Here is a 22,112-nt window from a genome sequence, read left to right on the forward strand (position 1 = left end):
TCATGTCAAATAATAGTTTGCGACTATCTAGTGCGACTATAGGGAACTGTCTACTAAGGGAACACCGACCCTACGTGATTATTCAAAAGGGAGGGCAAATCAAGCGTATACTTCATATGAATAACAGTATTTTTTTAGTATTTAATATGTCACAATTTTACAGAAACGTTCTTGAAGTGTTGGGTGAATTGAAAGAATCAATATTTTTCTAGTTCATTCCTTGCATTAAGCGGTTTTCTGCCAAATATAACAACAGTAACAGGGCATTTCTGTAGTTGCGACATTAATTAAAAGTTTGAACATGTAGTTCCTAATAGGTAACTTGAAAATAATAACCGCTCTCTTACCGCTTTTTATTAAAAAAAAACAGCAATTGTAAAGCATAATGTAACATTGCATCCAGAGAACATTTTATTATAAAAGCGTTATGTAGTATACGATTGACACCTCAATTACATCAAACATGTGTCCAACATAAAATACTATGAATAATTATTTGTTTGATACTTATGGTCAATATTTTAAGGTAATTTATTTAATAAATGGAATTGAATGTGTCCGACTTAGAGTTTCCAATCTCGATTCAAACCGATTCAAACATGACTTCCATCGTTTTTTAAGATTTGTAGCCCCCCCCCCTCCGTCACGCTTTTTCCAATACCTTTTACACGTACTGTCACACTTCCGTAGATACCCCTCCCCCCTCCCCCTAATGATGGACGTTATTTTTGGATGATCCCTTATCATATCATTCTAACCAAAAACCTCACTAGAGCAGTACACACTTAAATTGTTTTATGGATTCCTGTAAAATCTCAACAGCTGAACAGTTCGATGAAATAAATTAACGGGGTACGGTAAATTTTTACAGTATTCGATGAAAATTAACTGTAATCTGTAAAATTTCAACAGAATTACGGTGTTTTACTTCACCGAACTGTTTAGCTGTTGAGATTACGGTGAATTTGGTTTCCGGTAAAATGAGCTTAGTATGCAGTTATTGTTTAATGTTGATTTGTTGTTATTCGCAATCAAATAGTTTGTTGATGAAATGGAATTTTTTATGTGTTTCCAAAAAAGATTAAACGCTATACAAAATAAATGATTTTTCATGGAATCTTATAAAGTTTCCATAAACAGTCATAATAATCAACATAAGACTCTGGTTGATTATATTCTAATGCTTGAGAGGATTGATTCATTGTTAGTAAATATTATTTGAATTGAACTGCATAGGATTTGTCAAAAAAAGGTCCACATGGACTTTTGATTAATGTTATAAACTTTTCTGTGTGTTTTTTTTTTAAGATACCTACATGTTAATGCTTCCATTTAATGCACCACACTAGACAACGGACTGCATCGCCCAGTGGCACAGTCGGAAAACATTCCTCATGGTTCCTGTTTTCCGGTCTGGAGCAGGAATCGAACCCACACTCCTTGACTCGATGCGACTAAATGCTTAATAACATTAACCGCACGGCCACGAAGCCTAACGTTCAGAACGACGCCAAAATTTTTTTTTTTGTGAAACATGAATAAATTACTCATAAAAAAGAGAACCATACAAATTGGTATAAAATATTCATCAAATATGATTTGTTTTCACGTTTTTGAGAATTTAAACTAGTAAACTAGTATGCATCGTATTAAGCATTGATTAATGAGATTCCTGGTATTACAGTGAATGGTGCTGATACAAAGCGATGCCAAACAATTCTTTCTCAAAACGGCTTTAGCATTGTACAATAAGATTTTGATAAATCTTGATCTCTTTTTGAAAATAATGCAAAGAAAATGCATCTTGCCGTACTTTCAATCCGTCGTATCGTTTCAATTCTGTCACTATCAGTTTCCAGATTCGTCTCCCAACTTACGGCTCACTGTGATATAGTGTGGTCAAAACACAACATATCAACGCTATAATAAAAAGTCTTACAAGAATATATAGATCTACGGGCATCTCCCTCCATTCCTTCAGCATGATGAAATATATTAATTTCCTTTAAAATTCATTGTTCGTCATCAAAATTTAGCTCAAACACATGAGAACAATTCCTTTTAACCGTACAATTCTGGCATTTGCTCACAGTGCAGCGAAAACAACACAATCGAATTTTTACGTGAGCGCGACGCACACATTGATGCGCACAAGCTTTTTTTCTCAGTACGAATGATTGAACTTTGTTTACATTCTCAATTTTACGCGGTCGATGAGAAAATTTTATGAAATTTCGTGAATACGTTTACGGCGTGTGATTGTAATGAAATCCTTCAGAGATGAAGTACGAAGGTTTTCCATAGTGAAAATAAGTTCCCGGCAAAGAAAGTCACACAGGGGGGCGGGAAGAAACTTGTATCATAAAGTGGTGTGACTGGTAAAGCATTTCTCTCAAATCGTGTTCGTCCATGCGATTTTGGTGAAAAAGTGCAATGTGGATAGTTGAACATTTATTTCAACTAGTTGGTTTAATGATGAAGAAAAGGGAAGTTGGGGTCATTTTTACCCGATCTGATACAGTAATCCACCGGAATAACTCCGGACCTAACTCCAAAACTTCTAAAGGTTCTCGAAAAATAGACATCTATATGATTCCATTGGAGCTTAAACGAAAGATTCCGTCAAAAATGGTCGAAACAGCAGTATTTTTAACTGTTTCCCATTTGTTGAGGTGGATACGGGTTGATACCCAACTATAACGCACAGCTTATGTCTCTGGAAAAAATAGATCAAAATTTATTTTCTAAATGATTTTTCCCTCGTTTTGTGACAGCAGACACTCGGTGCTGTGACCGCAGGCAAATTAATATACCGTTTTGATTCATATTACGGACACTTAAGGCCTCAATGAAGTATAACCAATCAGGAAGCATATAAAATTAATCAATCTGTATGATTCCTCGGTGCTATCGAGCTTTCAAAACACTGATTATTCGAATGGTAGGTGGAGGTTTCGATTCCGCTAAATGAATAATTTTAAATAAATACAAATGTGTGGACTTTTCATGATTCTTATTCCGGACACTTCCTTACTTTTGCCTCATATTCCGGACATTTTGATTCAAATTCCGGACAGCTCATGAATATCATAAAAAGAAAAGTCAAAACATTGTTTGAAATTGGCAAGCCATCAAAGAGGCGTCTAAGGTAGTTGAGTATTATTAATTTTTATAGATTTTTAGGGAAAATTTTGACTAAAACGAGCCTCGAAAATGAGAACTTTTAAATGGCAAAAATTGAAACATTTCGTGTGAAATGCTTCCCATACAAAGTAGAGTGTCCGGAATAAGAAGCTGTACGTAATATGAAACAAAACGGTAACTGAAACAAGCTCCATTGGATTTGACGCCAATGGCGTGACATTGAACATTTAATGATCTACAAGGGATTAACATATACGCACAACGTAACCGTTAACATAGTTTAATTACTGTATTCAGTGCAAATGACCACTTTGTACTATACCAATGGAGAAGCACCCGTTGCCTCAGAACCATTAATGCCAATTACTGAATCGCCGTCGTAACATATCAGCTCTCTACATACATCACATACATCACTCAGCATTAGATCGTGCTTATGCATCCATTTATCTAATCTCACTTTTCTCTTCATTTTCTTCCATTACAGACATCTTCGATCGTGACTCGAAAATGAGAGCAAATATATCCATCGGCATCGATAATAAAAGCATTACCAGCGCCAACAGCAACTGATCGATCCATCCACGTCGGAAGATGTGATACACAGCATCTCAAAGCCGGAGAAATGAACGAAAGAGGCACCGACAGCCTATACCGATCACTTTCATTGAAATAGTTCCGAATAACCCCCAGTGTTCAAAACTTCTTTTACTCAGCAAAACACTACTTTTTCTTCCTACGAAACTTTCCCAATCTACTGGGAATCATCCCTCATAGGGACACCATGCGACGAAATGTGCAAAATGGCATGGCCTCCCTTCGGTTAGGACCCTGTCGAAGTGGTAGCAATAGTCGAAAAAGGACATTAGCTTCTACTTTGGTAGGAGTCCTGGCAGTTGGGTTGCTCTTTGTGGTCACAGTTCCCGTTCAGGGAGGTGTCATTGTAAAACGGGAAACGGAAGACCTACCCACCGTTGCACCCTCAGTCGCCGAATCTGCTGAATCTTCCACTTCGGTACCCACCACTCGAACAGTAGAATTCGAAACCGACCAAGAGGTCACACCTCGAGTGATAGAATACGGCTATGATAACGAAAAGGATGCATCTTCAGAGCAAGCCACGGTGGCCGAGCTGAAGCAAGTCTTCGAAACGACAGAACCAACCGAAATTGCACCCGTTGCGATAACGGTGGCTCCTTCGGTGGCAGCCCCAAAAGCACCTTCCACTAGACCGGATGCTCCAACGACCGTGGTGGCACCTACCAGAGACGCTTCGGTTTCATCCACCGAATCCGGTGAACAGAAGACCGCTCGTCTCAGGCTGGAGGAACAGCAAGATACTGTAACGGAACCCCCGGCGGAACAAGTCGAAACGCTTAATGTCGAAGCGACGACGGAAGTACCGGCCAGTGAGACCACGACAACCAGCAGTGTCGAGCAAGAATCTGATCGCGCAGATATTCAACCAGTCGTGGAAGATGTACAGGAGGATACCGAGATGCCACGATTCGATATCAATAGGTGAGTTTGTTTCTGAAAAAGCGATGCTGTTTTCCTCCGCGATATTCAAAATCTCAACTATTTTACGCGATAATAAACACATTTACGCGGTTCTTCTGTTTTGCGTATAAATACCTGTACGTAATCCTCAAGGGTTCATGGGCAAACACTTTGACCGATTGAATGAATTACTCGATTTTTCCATACTGCCGTAGATCGCAAATCAGTCCCATCTGTACAAAATAGTCATTGAGAAAACGGGCTGTGAAGTTTTCAAATTCGTTTTCCATAAGATAATTCAAGAAAATCCAGAGGATTGGAACATGCTCAAATCTTAATGAAACTTTCACAACTTGCTTTTCACTACGATCTTTCCGAGAAAAATATATAGATGATCAAAACAAGTTTTATTTTTGTGTTATACGGTGCGGGAATCTGATATGCGATTACTTTTCATTATGGGACAATAAGGTAGCGACTGTTTATTTCGTTCATAACCGCTAACAGTTGGCGCCAGTGGCAAAAAGTACAGACAACAACTTTTCGAACATTCAGTTTCTCTCACTGGCCGCCGAGCAGCGACACTGATGTTTGTATTCCACTCACTGATCGCGTTACTCTGGATTCTCAAGTTTCTCAAACTTCCAACACAAGCGCATGGAAGAATGGTAGTCGAGATCTGTCAAAACGTATGGAAAATAACGAAAAACGTAAATTATTAGAAATTAGGAAACTGGATCGAAAAAGTAGAGATTATAAATCGAGCTTAATGTGAAAAGATAACTTTGTGTTTTTAGTTCACCTTCCATGGTGCTTTCTTTGCTTCAGGATTTCGTTTTTACTACCACTGGAAAAGAGCCATCTATTGCCTTTTCAGTTTTGAATATCGCCCTAAGTGACTTGCTGTTTTTTCCTATTTTTTCCGAATAAATCATATTATTTCATTAGTGCAGCTGAAACAGCATTGGAAGATATGTTGAAAATTGAACTCAACTCAATTTTGACGAAAATGCAGATGGGATTGACATGCCATTCACGGCAACATATTAAATCCAACTGAGCTCCAATTTTGGGAGCAAACTCATATAGACGATAAAAACGATATTTTATATTTTGAGCCACTTCAATGGATAACAAACTTCATGATTTTTCCAGAAGATGTCCTTAGAAGCGCTCACAAGATCGACCTGTAAACCGGCCACCCTGTAGCAGGTTTCGGATGACCCGGAGATGTGACCGAATTGGAACACGTAACGAAAGATACCAATATTACAAGTTATACAATATTTCCCGTTATTAGATTGTTTATCTTTCTATCCAACTGGCCTAATATTTAAAGTGATGTAAAACCAAAATTATCACGATCTATGTTAAGGTATCACGGAATAAGTTGTTAGATGGTGTTAGTGAAGAAAACAATAGGTATATTTTAGTGAATATGTGAACTTATCCTTCAAACCCATGCGTAAACATTTGAGGGCATTCAGAACATTACGACAGGGGTGAGCAATTTATGAAATTTTGCAATCAAAGTTGCATAATGGAGAGAACACTTGTTTACCTCTCAACTATCACTGCATAACAAGTTGATGCAGCGTAATCTACTATAACTGGAAGAACCTTAATGCTCTAATACCCAACCCCGCCTTTAGACGGGGTACACTTTGGAATTTTGTGTAGTTTTTCGTAGCATGGAAATAAAAATGATTTTATTTTAGGCTTAAACCTTGGCTCAGATTACGCATATAAGGGTACATTCTTATGACTTTTGAAACTTTTTCGTCTTTTTGAAAAATTGTATTCTTTTGTAACCTACAAATGCCTGGGGTTAATTTACCATGTAATTCAAAATAATCATACTTTTTATAATTGTCTACGATCAACCTATCATAGAAGAAGAACCAGGTGGTATAAAAATAATTTCAAACCTGGTTTTCCGTTAGTTACACCGAAAATAAAATAAGTTCTAGGAAAAAAATTAAAATTTCATATTTTCAAAAGTATTGTGAAAACATAAATTTTTATTTTTTGCCAAAAATCAGTAACCAGAAGAGGCTTCTAGAAAAAATGAAAAAGGATAGGGATGTTCAAAAATAAAAATTATAAAAATCAAAAACCCAAATTCACAAATTCGCGAATAAAAACAAATCATTGTTCAAAACGTGTTTAGAACGATTTTAGAAAACGAAAAGTGATATTTAGATCCAAAATAAAAATTTGGGTATTAGAGGGTTAATTCTACAATTTTCCTTATCTACTTGCCAAATCTACGACAAAAGGTAGAAAGGACAGAAGGTCGTAAGACAAAAATTCGAAAGGCCAAAATGTCAAAGATCAAAACTGAATGGACTAAAGGTCGAAACTATTTTTTCAAAGAAGGGAAAATGTTCCACCAAATCAATTTCGGTATTTTGTTCTTCAAAGGTTTTGTTTGTCCAAAGAAGGGACAAAAGGTTGGAAATCATTTTTTCAAAGGAACCTGACCTCTGTCCATAAGCCCACTTACACTATGGTACCTTATGAAATTGGTGCCTGAGGAGTGCCCGTTATGTTTACCGCTTTGAGTTTTGTATGAAGTACGAAGCACTCCTTCGTTCTCTTCCACAGGGAAATGGAATGAAGGAGGCGCACGGTATTTGATAAATCGATGCCATATAGGATGCAGAACCACTTGGGCACTTCCATGATTCATTTTGGCATGTAGGTTGGTCCCAGACAACCAGAATGTACGTATAACGAAATCACCTTTTGCGTTATGCGATGCTTCTATGTGCAAAGTTTCACGTATAAGATGTCGCGAAAAGGCCTTATGCGTACAAAAGTGGAGGCGATATACGTGCATATTTTATATGATGAAACATAACCTCCAATGCGAGTGTGTTGATTTTCTTGCGAATTAGTAGGTACTCTCATGCGACTTAATTTGTAATAACAAAGATTATTTGACAGCTGCTACGGATTGATCCGACTTGCTTTGTACGAGTATACGGGACGAAATCAAATGTACATATGAACTCATAAAATAGCGTTTTATGCGAGAAAACTCATCGATCAAACGATTTCATCCACCATGCAGTGCGGGTGTGATACAGTGTGTATGAATAAACGACTTTTTCCGTAAACTGTTATGCGACTTCTGGTTGTCCGGGGTCAAATTGTCCGAAACTTTGCGATAAGAAGTGCTTCAGTGCGACAAATAAAATGGCCACTTATAAGCTCTGTAGCTGTAGCTTCCACTGCCGAAGGGAATGAAAAACGCCAAGAATAGGATCCTACGGATTAAAATCTCGTGCCGTTGTTTTCTCGCTTTAGTCTTTGTACATGTTTCCATCAGAACTTCACAAACTGTCTTTTTTATTAGGAGATTATTATCAGTGCTGCACGATGAAATTCTTCTCAAATCATTAGTGCAAAACCAATTTTCGACCCAAAAAAATGAGGTATTGTTTAGTAAATTGTTTCTTGATGTTCTTCGAATTTTATTCAAACTAAGCTGATCAGCATATTATGGATAAATTGGTTCATATTGAAGAGATCGATTTCCGTCATCCGTGAAGGGAATTTTTCCGTCATCTACTCGTCGGCCTCATTTCGAAAATACCCATATTGCATGGGTTTGAAGAAATTTTCGAATCCGGAAGTCGCCATCTTGGATTCCAAAATGGCGTCGGACATCGATTTCCGTCATCTACTCGTCGGCCCCATTCCGAAAATACCCATATTGCATGGGTTTGAAGGAATTTTCGCAAACCGGAAGTCTCCATCTTGGGTTCCAAAATGACATCGGACATCGATTTCCGTTACCTACTCGTTGGTCCCGTTCCAACAATTCTCCCATATTTTCCAATAGAAGCTCGCCCCATTGAGTAGGTACTCAATGAGCTACACAAAGAGTGTGTGTTCACCATTGTCCATCAACACTTTGTGTCGAAGGATGCATTGCAGCGAGAGCAGAAACACAAAGAGGCCTCAAAGAGGAAAGAACCAGTGAGAAAGTGTAGCTGTCGCACTGCACTCAAATTCATGATCAACATAAAGTGCAAACTCTTTGTGTTTTTCTGTTTGCACTGAGAAAGGGGCCAGCCCTGATCACCTCTGCATCTCCATGGTTGTCACGGGAATAAATACGTTTCTTAATATATTGTACATTTAAAATAAAATCATGAAACGGGCTCACCAAATTGATCATCCATCCTTGATTGAGCAGCTGTAAGCTACTTTGATCAGCATGTTCACTCCAGCATATCACTCCAGCGCCGCAATGACCTAAACTCGATTGCATTCAGAACGAGGGCAAACTAAAACGAGAGAAAAAAAACTTCGGCGACGTTTTGCGTCGATTTATCTGGTGGAGATGAAACGAAGCCAAAGCTAAAACCTTCTAGAGCACAAATCTAGAAAATCGTACAGCGGGTCAAGCTGAACGCTTGATCGATTGATCACCACCAGTCCTCAGCCCGATACGCTGCCCAGCTCTCCAGATCCATGCTTTCGAAAATCTGAGGATCGGCTTCGATGCATCTTCACCTTCTGCTTCCAGCAGAACGCGTGCAGAATAAATCGACTTATTTCAGCTATAGACACTTTTATTCAAAAACTGCACCAGCCGAATCTAATAATTCGCGGAGACGATAAAAACGTGGCAGATAAATGCTCAACGCATCATTTTCATGAGGATTTCCTTAAATTTGAATGAAAAAACTGGTTTTTAAGTTTTGATTATTGCTTATGATTGGATGATGGGTTTTTGAGCCTTAACGATATCTTAAGTAATTCTTCAAGATATTGATTCTTTATTGATGCTGATAGTTCATCTTGGATTCTACGACCAGAAACTCCATGCTCCGACAGCCTAACCCGTAGTTATTATAGGAAGGCTGCGAACAAAAGTCGCACTAGCAAGAGGAGCTCGAAATATTGCGAAACCGTTTAAAAAGTATTCGACAATTCTTTCTATGTGAATCGTTACGAGGATACTAGGATACTATTGATACTATGAATGATGATAAGCTATAATTTGACCAGACCAAACAGTGGTGAAGCAGGTTATGCCCTTGTTGGAACGTAATGCCAAAACGGAAAATCATCAAAAAGAGAAAAAAAAAAATGCGAAAGTAGCAAACACTCAAATGCGTATTAATTGCTCTTGAATGTAATTTATCTTTTACTTATCGGAAAGAGCGCAGCCAGGAAGTGATCGATCGCAATGCGCGCACGCAACGCGCCCACTTTCTCCAGACATGGTCCGCTCTTTCGGTCGGACATTTCGTGGCAGCAAATAATGAGATCAACATGCTCAGCTTCCACAAAACAACGGACCATTATGATGAATGATGGGTAGGCTTGGGCAGGTAATGTTGTAATGAGGTGATGATGGAGAAGCAAACGAATCGATTGCGCGCAAAGTAACACGTGAATCAATACGACGCTTTATTGACACGGTTTCGCATTACGTTTTCCGCTGATATCCGCTGGTTAGCTATATTGGAAAATTTGAAAAAGATGATGGAAAGGTTAATTAGAAATTTCATACCACCTGTTGCCGATCGAATGGGATTTGAAAATGAAAGTGTTTTCGATATCGATTTTGAGCAGAAATCAGTGCCATAGGTCAAAGATGAAAGTGGAATGTTTTTCCGGAATGAAATGGTCAGGGAAAAGGTGCATGAAATTGCAGACTTTGGAGCCCTTTGGTATCTACATTGCGCATGCGCAAGCTTTCGTTTTCCGAAAGCTATTCAGAATATTTAAAAGGAGGAAGGTTTTATCGTGAACAAAGGTCAAGAAACTTTCAACATTTATATATCAGAAATAGTTTTACATAAGACTATATTTTCTTCGATCCAAATCTTGACAGTAGACAACAGGAAAAGCAATGATGTGAGAATTGTCGTCTTGCTATATAATACCGACGATTCTCACCTCTGCCACTCGTAGAACCAACCCAATTGATTAGTTGGGAATTCCACCGTATGATTACGTTATCTCAGAAAACATTATTTACATTGATTTACTTCAAAGGCTTTGACGTTCTATAACTAGATCTTAGGATAATTTTATAATTTTTTATAATTGATGTCTTCGGCAAAGCTGCTCATTGTATCAAGGGTTATACACTGGCATGTATGCTTAGTTCAAAATTCCAACACTAGGAAGCATTCATGAGCTACTAATATTTCAAGCTCACATAACGCTAGAGAACCGATGTCTTCAGCAAAATTGATAGTTGAGCTAAGGACTATGTGCTGCATGTTTGGTTAGTTCGACATTCTACCACTGGAAGCGCTAGTGCGCTTTGAAAATTTCAAATGTTTATATTGGCCGTTGCAGATTAGGTGTAATCAGCAGGCCTGCCTAACGTACGGCCCACAAGACGCATCCGGCCCGCCACCTTATTTTGTGCAGCCCGTGAAGAGCTCGAAAACCCTTCTTATATCTGGCACTTTTGCTGCTCTACCAACTCAATGTTGGAACAATCTAATATTAATTATTATAACTTAATATTCTTCAATTGAAAATTATTATATCTTGAAGATTTTTTAAATTATTTAATGTTATTGCTGATTATATTGCTTGATTTCATGGATGACTGAAAACGTTTCATTCACAAAAACATAGCTGCATATATTATATAAGGATTATATACAATAAATTTTTCAAAAAAAAACTTTTTTCATTAGCAAATTAACAAATTAACATGATTTAATATCAAATTCTAGCAAATGTTGTCGATCAAAAGTTTAATTACTTACTTACTTATGGGCCCTGGGCACTCATTCTGGTGCATTCTGGTAGATTTCCATCCTGGGCGATTGCTAGCTATCGCCTTGACCTGCGGCCAGGTCAAATTGTCGTCGACTTCTTTTATTTCTTTGTTGAGGCTGCGCCGCCATGAGCCTCTGGGTTTGCCTCTGCTGCGATGTCCTGATGGATTCCATTTCAGCGCTTGTTTGCAGATTACGTTTCCGCCCCGACGTAGAGTGTGGCCGATCCATCCCATCGTTTTCGAATTTCGGTTCGTATTGGTTGATGGTGGCACCGACGATGGAGCTCAGCATTAGAGATCCAGTTGTGTGGCCACCAGGCCCGAATTATATACCGTGGGCATCTGTTGATGAATACCTGCAGCCGTTGAGTATTCTCCGCTGATACAAACCACGTTTCACTGGCGTATAACAGCACAGATTTGACATTGGAATTGAATATTCGAATTTTGGTGCGTTGACTAATCTAACTGTTCTTCCAAATATTTCTTAAGCTCGCAAAAGCAGCCCTCGCCTTCTTGATCCGCGCACCTATGTCAATCTTGGTACCGCCGCCAGACGCCAGTTGGCTACCAAGATATTGGAAGTTTTCGACGTTCTCCACTGTTTGCCCGGCTACTGTAGAGCTGGAAGGGCTGGCCGTGTTTACATCCAACGATTTGGTCTTGTTGACGTTGATGTTGACACAAAACAAATATCATTCGGTAATTTTGCCCAATTTTGTTATTATTGTTATTCTTTTACGTGTTAATCAACGTCGCCTAGGTTTTCATTAAATAACTTTTCTCACAAGCATCGGATTGCTTTGCCGTCTTCGACAGTGTTGTCAATCGTAGAAATACCTATCTAGATCTGTGTTCAGTGTTTTTATAGAGTTCAATGGGCGACCGCTGGCGATTTTGCTTTGCAAAAGTATGTTTTCCCATAGTAAATCCCATACACATTTTGGACGGCTGGCGCGTAAATATAGTTTCATCGATCGAGCTGAAATTTTGCACAGTTGTTTTGGGACCTAAATGCAATCCAAAAAGGGGACTGGAGCGATAATCTATTTTTTTCATATAAGATACCCCGGGGCAAGTGAGAATCCGGGGTAAGTGGGGCATTTCGTTATAGCTCAACTAGGAAAAGTTTTTCATGGGGGTATTCTTCTAGAAAGTTGAAGATACAATGACAAGGAATGTATTTAGTACTAAACATATTGTTATTTTTATAATCATGTGGTTCATGTAACAGTTGTCAGTTCAGCGCCATTTTCAACTTGCATGACAAATTGTGACACGTTTCACGTCTTGCATTGACTCGCAAAAAATAAATGTGTTTTAAATCGAATTTCCATCAGTAAGCTATAATTTTTAGTGTTATTACAAGCTGCTAACAATAAACCAGTATTTTGTTATCATTTCATATGAAATTTTCGATGGTCTATCTTACCCCAAAATATATTTGTACCTGGGGTAAGTGGGACCTATCAAAACAAAAACCAGAATCAAAACTTTTCGTACACGTTTCATACATTTTGCTAGAGAGTAGCACTAAAACATTCAAACAAATGATTTTTATCAAAAAAGATCAACCTCAAATTACGTAATTGCATAAGAGGGAGAAGAAAAGTGTTATTATTCTTTATTTTTTAATTAATTTTTTATTTTTGAAATACGACTTCAAAGTTGAACAAACACACAGCTGAAATTTGAAATGCATTATGAGAACGTTATTTGAACTTTATTTGTTAAGTTAAATTAAGTAGTGGTGAAAAACAATTCCATCCCATAAGGTGGTTTTCTGCCATGCATATAAATAATAACAAAACATATTTATAATTTCGTCAATTATTGATTGTTTATGTGCTACATTTTAATTAACAACTTTTAAATGATATATTTTGAATATGTTTAATTCCTCTTTACGCTTTTTTTTTGAGGAATTTTCGGTTAATATTAAATGTGAGATGACATACTATCAAATAAAGGGGTTCTTCCTAAAACGTAACGTATTTTATGATTGATCCCTTATAAATCTATGACTTATCAATCCTATTATTGTAATGGTTGACTTACTGATGTGGATTGACGCATGAAGCTGGATGTGTCTCACTTGCCCCGCTTAGCGAGGTAACTGCGTCCATTGGCTCACTCTTAAACTTTCTTCCAAGGTTTTCACAATTTCGAAATTATTCGATTAGTTTCATGCACATACCAGCAAATATGTTGCCAAAACGTGATTGTTTTGTTGGATTTGAAAAATATTGACATTTGAAAATTTTATTGAACAATTTGTTTGAACTATCGTTTTTTTCGTTCCCACTTGCCCCGCGGTACCTTAACCGTGTCCCAGGCTAGTATACATCCTTGCCTCACTCCAGCTACAACCCGGATGGGTTCAGACAAGACTCCGTTGTGCAAAACTCTGCACGTAAAGGCTTCGGACTGCGCTTCGATGAGGCCGATGATTTTCTCAGGAACACCCTTGCGTCTCAGGGCACCCCACATATTTTCGTGATTGAGTCGGTCGAAAGCTTTTTCGTAGTCAATGAATACCATATACAGGGACTCTTGGAATTCATTGACTTGCTCCAAGATGATACGGAGCGTGACAATATTGTCCACACAGGATCGTCCGGCACGGAATCCCGCTTGCTGCCGACGGAGAGTCGCATCGATCTTCTCCTGGATCCGGTTTAGGATCACTTTGCATAGAACTTTGAAAACAATATATAGCAACATAATGCCCCGCGAATTATCGCAAACAGTGAGGTCACTCTTTTTGGGAACCTTCACTAGTTCAAAAGTTGAATGCCAAAAAACAATTTTATTGAATCATAAGAGGGATTCTCATACAAATATGAATATTTTACTTGGGATTCTCATACAAATCTCACAGAAAACTAAGGCAGGATTTTAACAAAATGTAGAGCAAGATTCCCACAGAATCCTTAATAGGATTTCACAGAACCCTAGGCTTGGATATCGCCGAATTCAGAACATTATCCTGAGAAAGATTCGCACTCAATTCTTAGAGAACGCTGAGCAGGAGAAACTTCTCAAGATTCTAGAACTGGGTTTAAAATGATTCTTGGCTAGGGTTTTGACGGAACCCTATGAACAATTTTCACATAATTCTACGCTGTATTCTCGCAAAATCTGGGACTTGACAGGAGTTTCAAATAATAGGTACTAGTTGAGATTCTGACAAAATCCTATGAAAATATCTGATAGTGTTGTGAGAATGATTCATATAAAATCCTACGCAACATTTTACCAGGATTGAGCACAAATCTCGCACAATCTTCGATAATATTATCATAGAAGAAAATATCTATTTTCAATAAAACAAATCGAATTAAACCCTCCTTGACCTCACAAAAAAAGGTTAATACACTAAGTTGCCATGTAACTAATAAAACACAAATAACAATAACAGATTTTACCGAAAACTTTGATATTGCTGCATTCAAAATAATTTGGCCCGCCGCACAATACTTTTTTTAACATTTGGCCAGCGATTCAGAGAGGTCTGGCATGCCTGGTTTAGAGCTACGCGATTAATTTCGCCACAAGAAGGCGCTAATGAGTAATGACCAATGAGAATATATACCGAGATGAGGAAGAAGACCTTTAGTGTGCGGTGCAAAATGTTTCACTACTACAAGCGAGCGAGCTCCCATAAGAAACCATGTAAATTAGTGACGTAGTTAATTTTGTTCACGTTTTTTCTCTTTACTAATACATACCCTTTGCTTCTTCTTCCACACCTTAGTATGAGCAATTCTCACTGAAACCAGGCCGCCATCGGCACCCATCGTTAGAATTCCAATTTTATGTCACTAATCGCTAGTTTTCGATAAAACTTAAGGGTGGTCCTTTCTGTTTTCTCAAATTGGTGGACCCCTCGTACGCCAGCTAGCTGAACAGTTTGCGAAAAAGCCCATTTTTTGATAAATCTTGGATAAATATTTCTTCACGGGATATGTCTCATATTTCGCTTGGAACACATAGCAAACTTAGTGGCATCGTATAGAGAAAGGATATAGCTTTCATTTAAACTTGAAAAAATGTTGGCCGAAGGTTGAAAACATGTTTCTTCGTTGTACAAAAAAATGATGTTTGTATTGATTGCACTCGCCATATACGTCAAAATCGTATAACATGATTTAGAAAATCGTTCATTTGATAGGGTAAATACCATTGCTCACCTAGTTTCTGTAGCCTATCTTACGCAATTTTTCCTCAGCTTTCTGATGGTCATCTCAGAATTCAAAACTAGCGGTGCGCTAATGGTGAAAAATCGATTTTTCTAACAAAATTCAAGATGGCGGCCAAATTCAAAATGGCCGCCAACATTTTTTCAAGTTTAAATGAAAGCTATATCCTTTCTCTATACGATGCCACTAAGTTTGCTATGTGTTCCAAGCGAAATATGAGACATATCCCGTGAAGAAATACCCAAGATTTATCTAAAAATGAGCTTTTTTGCAAACTGTTCAACTAGCTGGCGTACGAGGGGTCCACCAATTTGAGAAAACAGAAAGGACCACCCTTAAGTTTTATCGAAAACTAGCGATCAGTGACATAAAATTGGAATTCTAACGATGGGTGCCGATGGCGGCCTGGTTTCAGCGAGAATTGCTCTATATATTCTCATTGAGTAATGACCGTAGAACATTTTAAGCTTTCAGTGAGATTTTAGGGTATTTTGATAGAGCAAGGGCTATGTGATACATTTTTGATTTGTTCAATATTCAACAACTGAGCAAAATAGCTAATTGAAATATGTGATAATAAATTAAACTACAAAATTTATATTTTAGAAATGCAATATTTCTCTAATGTCATGCACTATCTGAAAACGTTGATTTTCAAGTCAGAGCAATTAAAATAGTTCAAAATTTTACAAATGTTTTGACGATATTTTTCATACTAAGTTCATATGAAATATATCAATCCACTCGTTACGAAAATTTTGATCAACCTGGATCAAATACAAACAAAAATTTGAACTTTCAAAAAAATTTGATCATGGTTCCAATAAAAACGCGTTTGAAAAAATAATATAAAAATGTTACGCAATGTGTGAATAGTCCCTCTGGAACACGTAATATATGCAAGTATATCGCCTCCACTTTTATACGTAGAAGGCCTTTTCACGACATCTTATAAGTGAAAATTTGCACATACAAAGCCTCCAGGTAATTTAGTTATACGTACATTTTGGTTGCCTGGGTCTTGTATATCTACACTTCACTGATACGTATATGTATGCCCTGAATTATGAACAAATATCACGATACCAAAATCTTATTGACCTGTAGGGGAAGGGGTGGTAAAATGAACACCTTAAGGAAATCATCTTGTTTCTGATAGAAAAACGAGGAATTTGTATATTTCTATCTCACATCATCAAAAACAGGGATGTTATCTATAGCAGCGACACGAATTCAGACTAAAATTGCTGAATTTTTACATATTTTTGTCGCTAGCAAAACACGATGTAAATGTTCATTTTGGCTGCACTATGTGGGTAAAATGAACAGCTATTGGTGGTAAAATGAACATCATGCAAAAAACATGAGCAAAACAAATATTTCTGAAAATTGTTATTGCCCTACCGAAAATATATCCATTAATGATTGTAACCCATTCAAAAAGAATTCTGAAGGTACCAGATTTGACCTCATATAATAACGATTTTCACCTCACTGAAAAACCTCACGTCTTCCGAGCTAAAAGTTACGTCAGTTCTAATTTTCAAACGTGGTTTTCTAAAAGCTTAGTTTTCGTTGATATTTTCACTTCAATTGACCTACGTATCAACTCGAACATTCTAATTTATACTATGAATCGTCCGTGCGTGGTAAAAATTCATCGAAATTTGTTTTTTCCCGATAAAAGGCAAGGCGTTCATTTTACCACCACTTCCCCTTATTTGTTTGTGATTTAATCAGAAAAATATCACCAGATTTAGATCGGAAAACTATGTCTTCAAATTTAGGCTATAGAACAAAATACAGTCGCTTCTCCACATCTCGATATCAAAGGGACATCGAGATAGGGGACATCGAGACAAACAACAAATGGTAGGCGGAACTATGCGCAACAGAGCCCGCCTAGGAAGCAGTGTTACGATAGATGGGGATACCTTCGAAGTGGTGGACGAGTTCGTCCACCTCGGATCCTTGTTGACGGCTGACAACAATGTTAGTCGGGAAATACGAAGGCGCATCATCAGCGGAAGTCGTGCCTACTATGGGCTCCAGAAGAAACTGCGGTCAAGAAAGATTCACCCCCGCACCAAATGCACGATGTATAAAACGCTCATAAGACCGGTAGATCTCCATGGGCATGAGACGTGTACTATGCTCGAGGAGGACTTACAAGCTTTTGGGGTTTTCGAACGCCGAGGGCTAAGGACGATTTTTGGCGGCGTGCAGGAGAATGGCGTGTGGCGGCGTAGGATGAATCACGAGCTCGCTCAACTCTACGGCGAACCCAGTATCGTGAAGGTAGCTAAATCTGGAAGGATACGCTGGGCAGGGCATGTTGCAAGAATGCCGGACAACAACCCTGTAAAGATTGTGTTCGCTACGAATCCGGTCGGAGCAAGAAGACGTGGGGCGCAGCGAGCTAGGTGGATTGACCAGGTGCAACAGGATCTAGAGAGCGTGGGTCGCAGCTGAGGATGGAGAGAAGCGGCCATGAACCGAGTGAATTGGCGAGATGTTGTTGGCGTGGTCTTATCAAGATAATTGATGTAAAGCCAAATAAATAAAAATAATACAGCTAAAGAAAATTAAGAATTAGTTTAGCGCCTTGGTAATCGAGAATAAGGACACAATTCGCAGTGCGCATCGTACCTTCGTGCTGTGCGTACACGAATTCTCTCTGCTCTTGGAAGTTTTCTTAAAAACTACCTAAAGCAATAAAACAGTACTTTTCAGTGCTACACAAACAGTACTTTTCAGTGCTAAAATTAAAAACGGTACTTTTCAGTGCTACTTAAACAGTACTTTTCAGTACTATTTTTTCTACTATTGATCCCTTTACGATCCTTGTTTGGACCCGTGCCTTCGATTTTTCGTTGGACCCGTTTGCGAAAGCTAGCGGTGGTAATCCTTCTTGGACACCGTCTAGGGAAAAAACCTCTCGAAGGTCACGTCTTTCTCGTTTATTAACTAAACATGGTATCAACAACAAACAAAAGGAAGGGTGAATCTCTGAATTCACTACTTCCTTCCAAAAAAGTGGGTTTTAAAACTGTCACTACACGTGGCAAGAATGGAAGAAAGGACGCTTCCCCGGAATGCGAAGTTTCTTCCAAGGGTGAAATGAATAATTGTATTGAAATGAGCAATCAGTTCGATGCTCTAGACAAATTTTCCGAACACCAAATCGAAGCAGCCTCTAGCCCAGGCTCTTTGATTCAAGTGAGGAAGCAAAGAGTGCCGCCTATCGTGGTCAGTTGTTCCGAATTTGGGGGATTTAGGCAGGAGATCTTGAACTCCATTAGGGGAATCAAGGTTTCCTTCCAAATCGCAAAGAAAGGAGACTGTCGCGTTTTGCCGGAAACTCTTAAAGATCGCGAACTTCTTATCAGATATCTTGAAGAGAAGAAGCACAAATTTTTTACTTATGACGACAAAACTGAACGTTTGTTCAAAGTCGTCTTGAAAGGTCTCTCAAGTGACTATAAGTCACCTGAAGAGATCAAAAATGGAATAAATGATTTACTTGGATTTTCCCCAGTCCAAGTAATCATTATGAAAAAGAGAACCCAATCTGGCATTGTTCGGAAAGGGCTTTCTCAAGAATATTATTTAGTTCACTTTAACAAAAAAGAACTAAATAATATTAAAGCTTTAGAAAAAGCTAAACTTATGTTCGATGTCCGTGTGACGTGGGAACATTTCCAGAAACCTGGAGGAAATTACCAGAACCCCACTCAGTGCCGTCGGTGCCAAAAGTGGGGTCATGGTACAAAAAATTGTCGCATGGATGCTAAATGCATGATTTGCGGAGGTTCTTCTCACGCTAAGGACGACTGTCCTGTGAAAGAAGATATCAGAAAATTTCAATGCGCCAATTGCAAGGGCCCTCACAAAGCTAACTTTTGGGAATGCATTTCACGCAAAAGAGTCGTTGAGGCTCGTGCCAAGCAGATGAAGGATAATATCCGTTACGATAACGGTCGTTTCCGGAATTTGCCTGGTAGAGTATCGAACAATGCTCATTTTTCAGTTAACGATCGCTTGATTAGGAATCATACCCATCAGGAAGATCATAATCATGCTCATTCACAAACTAATTTCAATCCGTCGGGTAGCCGTTCGAATCTTTCAATTTCGAATGTATCTACCCACGGTAAATCCTTTGCCGATATCGTAGCAGGTAATTTGAACTCTTCCCCTGTTCGTTCCATGAGTACCCATTCTACTTGTTTCAAATCAAATGGAAAAAACCCTACCGCCACAGGTAACTCCTACCCCGCTTCTTCGTCTACCGAAAATTCCAATGGGAAATCATCAGATGATATGTCTGCCTCTGATTTTAATTTTCTAACTGAACAATTGAATCTAATGATTGATGCAATGTTCAAAGCCACCACTATGACTGAAGCAGTCCAAGTAGGTGTAAAATTTACAAATAAAATTGTTATTGGATTACGTTTTTCTAATGGATCCAAATAATAATTTAAATATTTTAAATTGGAATGCTCGTTCTCTGAATGGTAAAGAGGACGAGCTGTTTAATTTTCTTACGGTTAATAACGTGCATATAGCAGTTATTACCGAAACGTATTTAAAACCTGGATCTAAACTCAAAAGAGATCCTAACTTTTTTGTTTATCGTAATGATCGACTTGATGGGGCATGTGGGGGAGTTGCAATCATCATTCATAGGCGTATAAAACATCAACTGTTTTCGTCATTTGAAACTAAAGTTTTTGAAACTTTAGGTGTTTCTGTTGAAACACAGTTTGGTAAATATACTTTCATAGCTGCCTATTTGCCTTTTCAATGCTCTGGACAGCAAGTTAATTGGCTTCAAACTGACTTGCGAAAATTAACTCGCAATAAGTCAAAATTTTTTGTCATTGGTGACTTTAATGCCAAACATCGGTCATGGAATAATTCTCAAAGTAATTCCAACGGCAGAATTTTATTTGATGAGTGCTCTTCAGGATATTTCTCAATTCAATACCCTGATAGCCCTACATGTTTTTCCTCTTCTAGAAATCCATCTACGATTGACTTGGTCTTAACCGACTCTAGTCATCTTTGTAGCCAATTAGTTACTCATGCTGATTTTGATTCTGATCATGTCCCTGTTACATTTCAAATATCGCAAGAAGCGATTCTCAATCCTATCAGCTCCACTTTCAATTATTTACGAGCCGACTGGAATATATATGAAACGTATGTTGACTCTAATCTTGATGTTAACATTTCTTTAGAAACTAAAATTGATATTGACAATGCTCTTGAAACTTTAACAAATTCCATTGTTGAAGCCAGAAACATTGCAATTCCAAAATGTGAAGTAAAATTTGAATCCGTGATTATAGACGATGATCTTAAACTCTTGATCCGTCTTAAAAACGTGAGGAGAAGGCAATTTCAACGCACTCGTGATCCTGCTATGAAAATTATATGGCAGGATTTGCAGAAAGAAATCAAGAAACGTTTTGCAGATTTAAGAAACAAAAATTTTGAAAATAAAATTTCTCAATTGGACCCCGGCTCTAAGCCCTTTTGGAAATTATCTAAAATCTTGAAAAAACCTCAGAAGCCTATACCGGCATTGAAAGAGGAAAACAAATTATTACTAACTAATTGCGAAAAAGCTCAAAAACTTGCTATGCAGTTTGAAAGTGCGCACAATTTTAATTTAGGACTTACTAGTCCAATTGAAAATGAAGTTACTCAGGAGTTCGAAAATATTCTCAATCAAGAGAACGTTTTCGAAAATGCCTGGGAGACTGATTTGGAAGAAGTGAGAACTATTATTAAAAAATTCAAAAATATGAAAGCTCCTGGCGATGATGGAATTTTCTACATCCTCATCAAGAAACTTCCAGAAAGTAGCTTATCATTTTTAGTTGATATATTTAACAAATGTTTTCAATTAGCATATTTTCCTGACAAATGGAAAAATGCTAAGGTTGTTCCAATTTTAAAACCAGACAAAAATCCTGCAGAAGCTTCTAGCTATCGTCCAATCAGTTTGCTTTCCTTCATCAGTAAACTTTTTGAAAAGGTTATTTTGAACAGAATGATGGCCCACATCAACGAGAATTCAATTTTTGCCAATGAACAGTTCGGATTCCGCCATGGACATTCGACCACTCATCAACTTTTACGTGTAACAAATTTGATCCGTTCCAACAAATCTGAAGGCTACTCTACTGGTCTTGCTCTTCTAGACATAGAAAAAGCATTCGACAGTGTTTGGCATGAAGGTTTGATTGTAAAATTGAAAAATTTTAATTTTCCAACATACATTGTTAGAATAATTCAAAGTTATCTGTCAAATCGTACACTTCAGGTTAATTATCAGAACTCCAGATCTGAAAGACTTCCTGTAAGAGCTGGTGTTCCCCAAGGCAGCATTTTGGGACCAATATTATACAATATTTTCACATCTGACTTACCTGAGTTACCTCAGGGATGTCAAAAATCTTTGTTTGCGGATGACACAGGCCTCTCCG

General features: G+C 38.0%; 1 protein-coding gene across 2 annotated transcripts in view; it reads left to right on the forward strand.

Moving 5' to 3' along the window:
- The window catches only part of LOC5579888 (mucin-6), a 200,173-nt gene that overhangs the window by 157,347 nt on the left and 20,714 nt on the right, over nt 1-22,112 (forward strand). For both annotated transcript variants that reach the window (XM_021850615.1, XM_001657817.2), the window contains exon 4: nt 3,632-4,665. In XM_021850615.1, coding sequence (XP_021706307.1) covers nt 3,929-4,665 — 737 coding nt within the window. In that variant the 5' untranslated portion in view covers nt 3,632-3,928. The remainder of the gene's footprint in view (nt 1-3,631; nt 4,666-22,112) is intronic.

This window comes from Aedes aegypti, chromosome 3 (genome assembly GCF_002204515.2).
Source record: "Aedes aegypti strain LVP_AGWG chromosome 3, AaegL5.0 Primary Assembly, whole genome shotgun sequence".
NCBI lineage: Eukaryota > Metazoa > Arthropoda > Insecta > Diptera > Culicidae > Aedes > Aedes aegypti.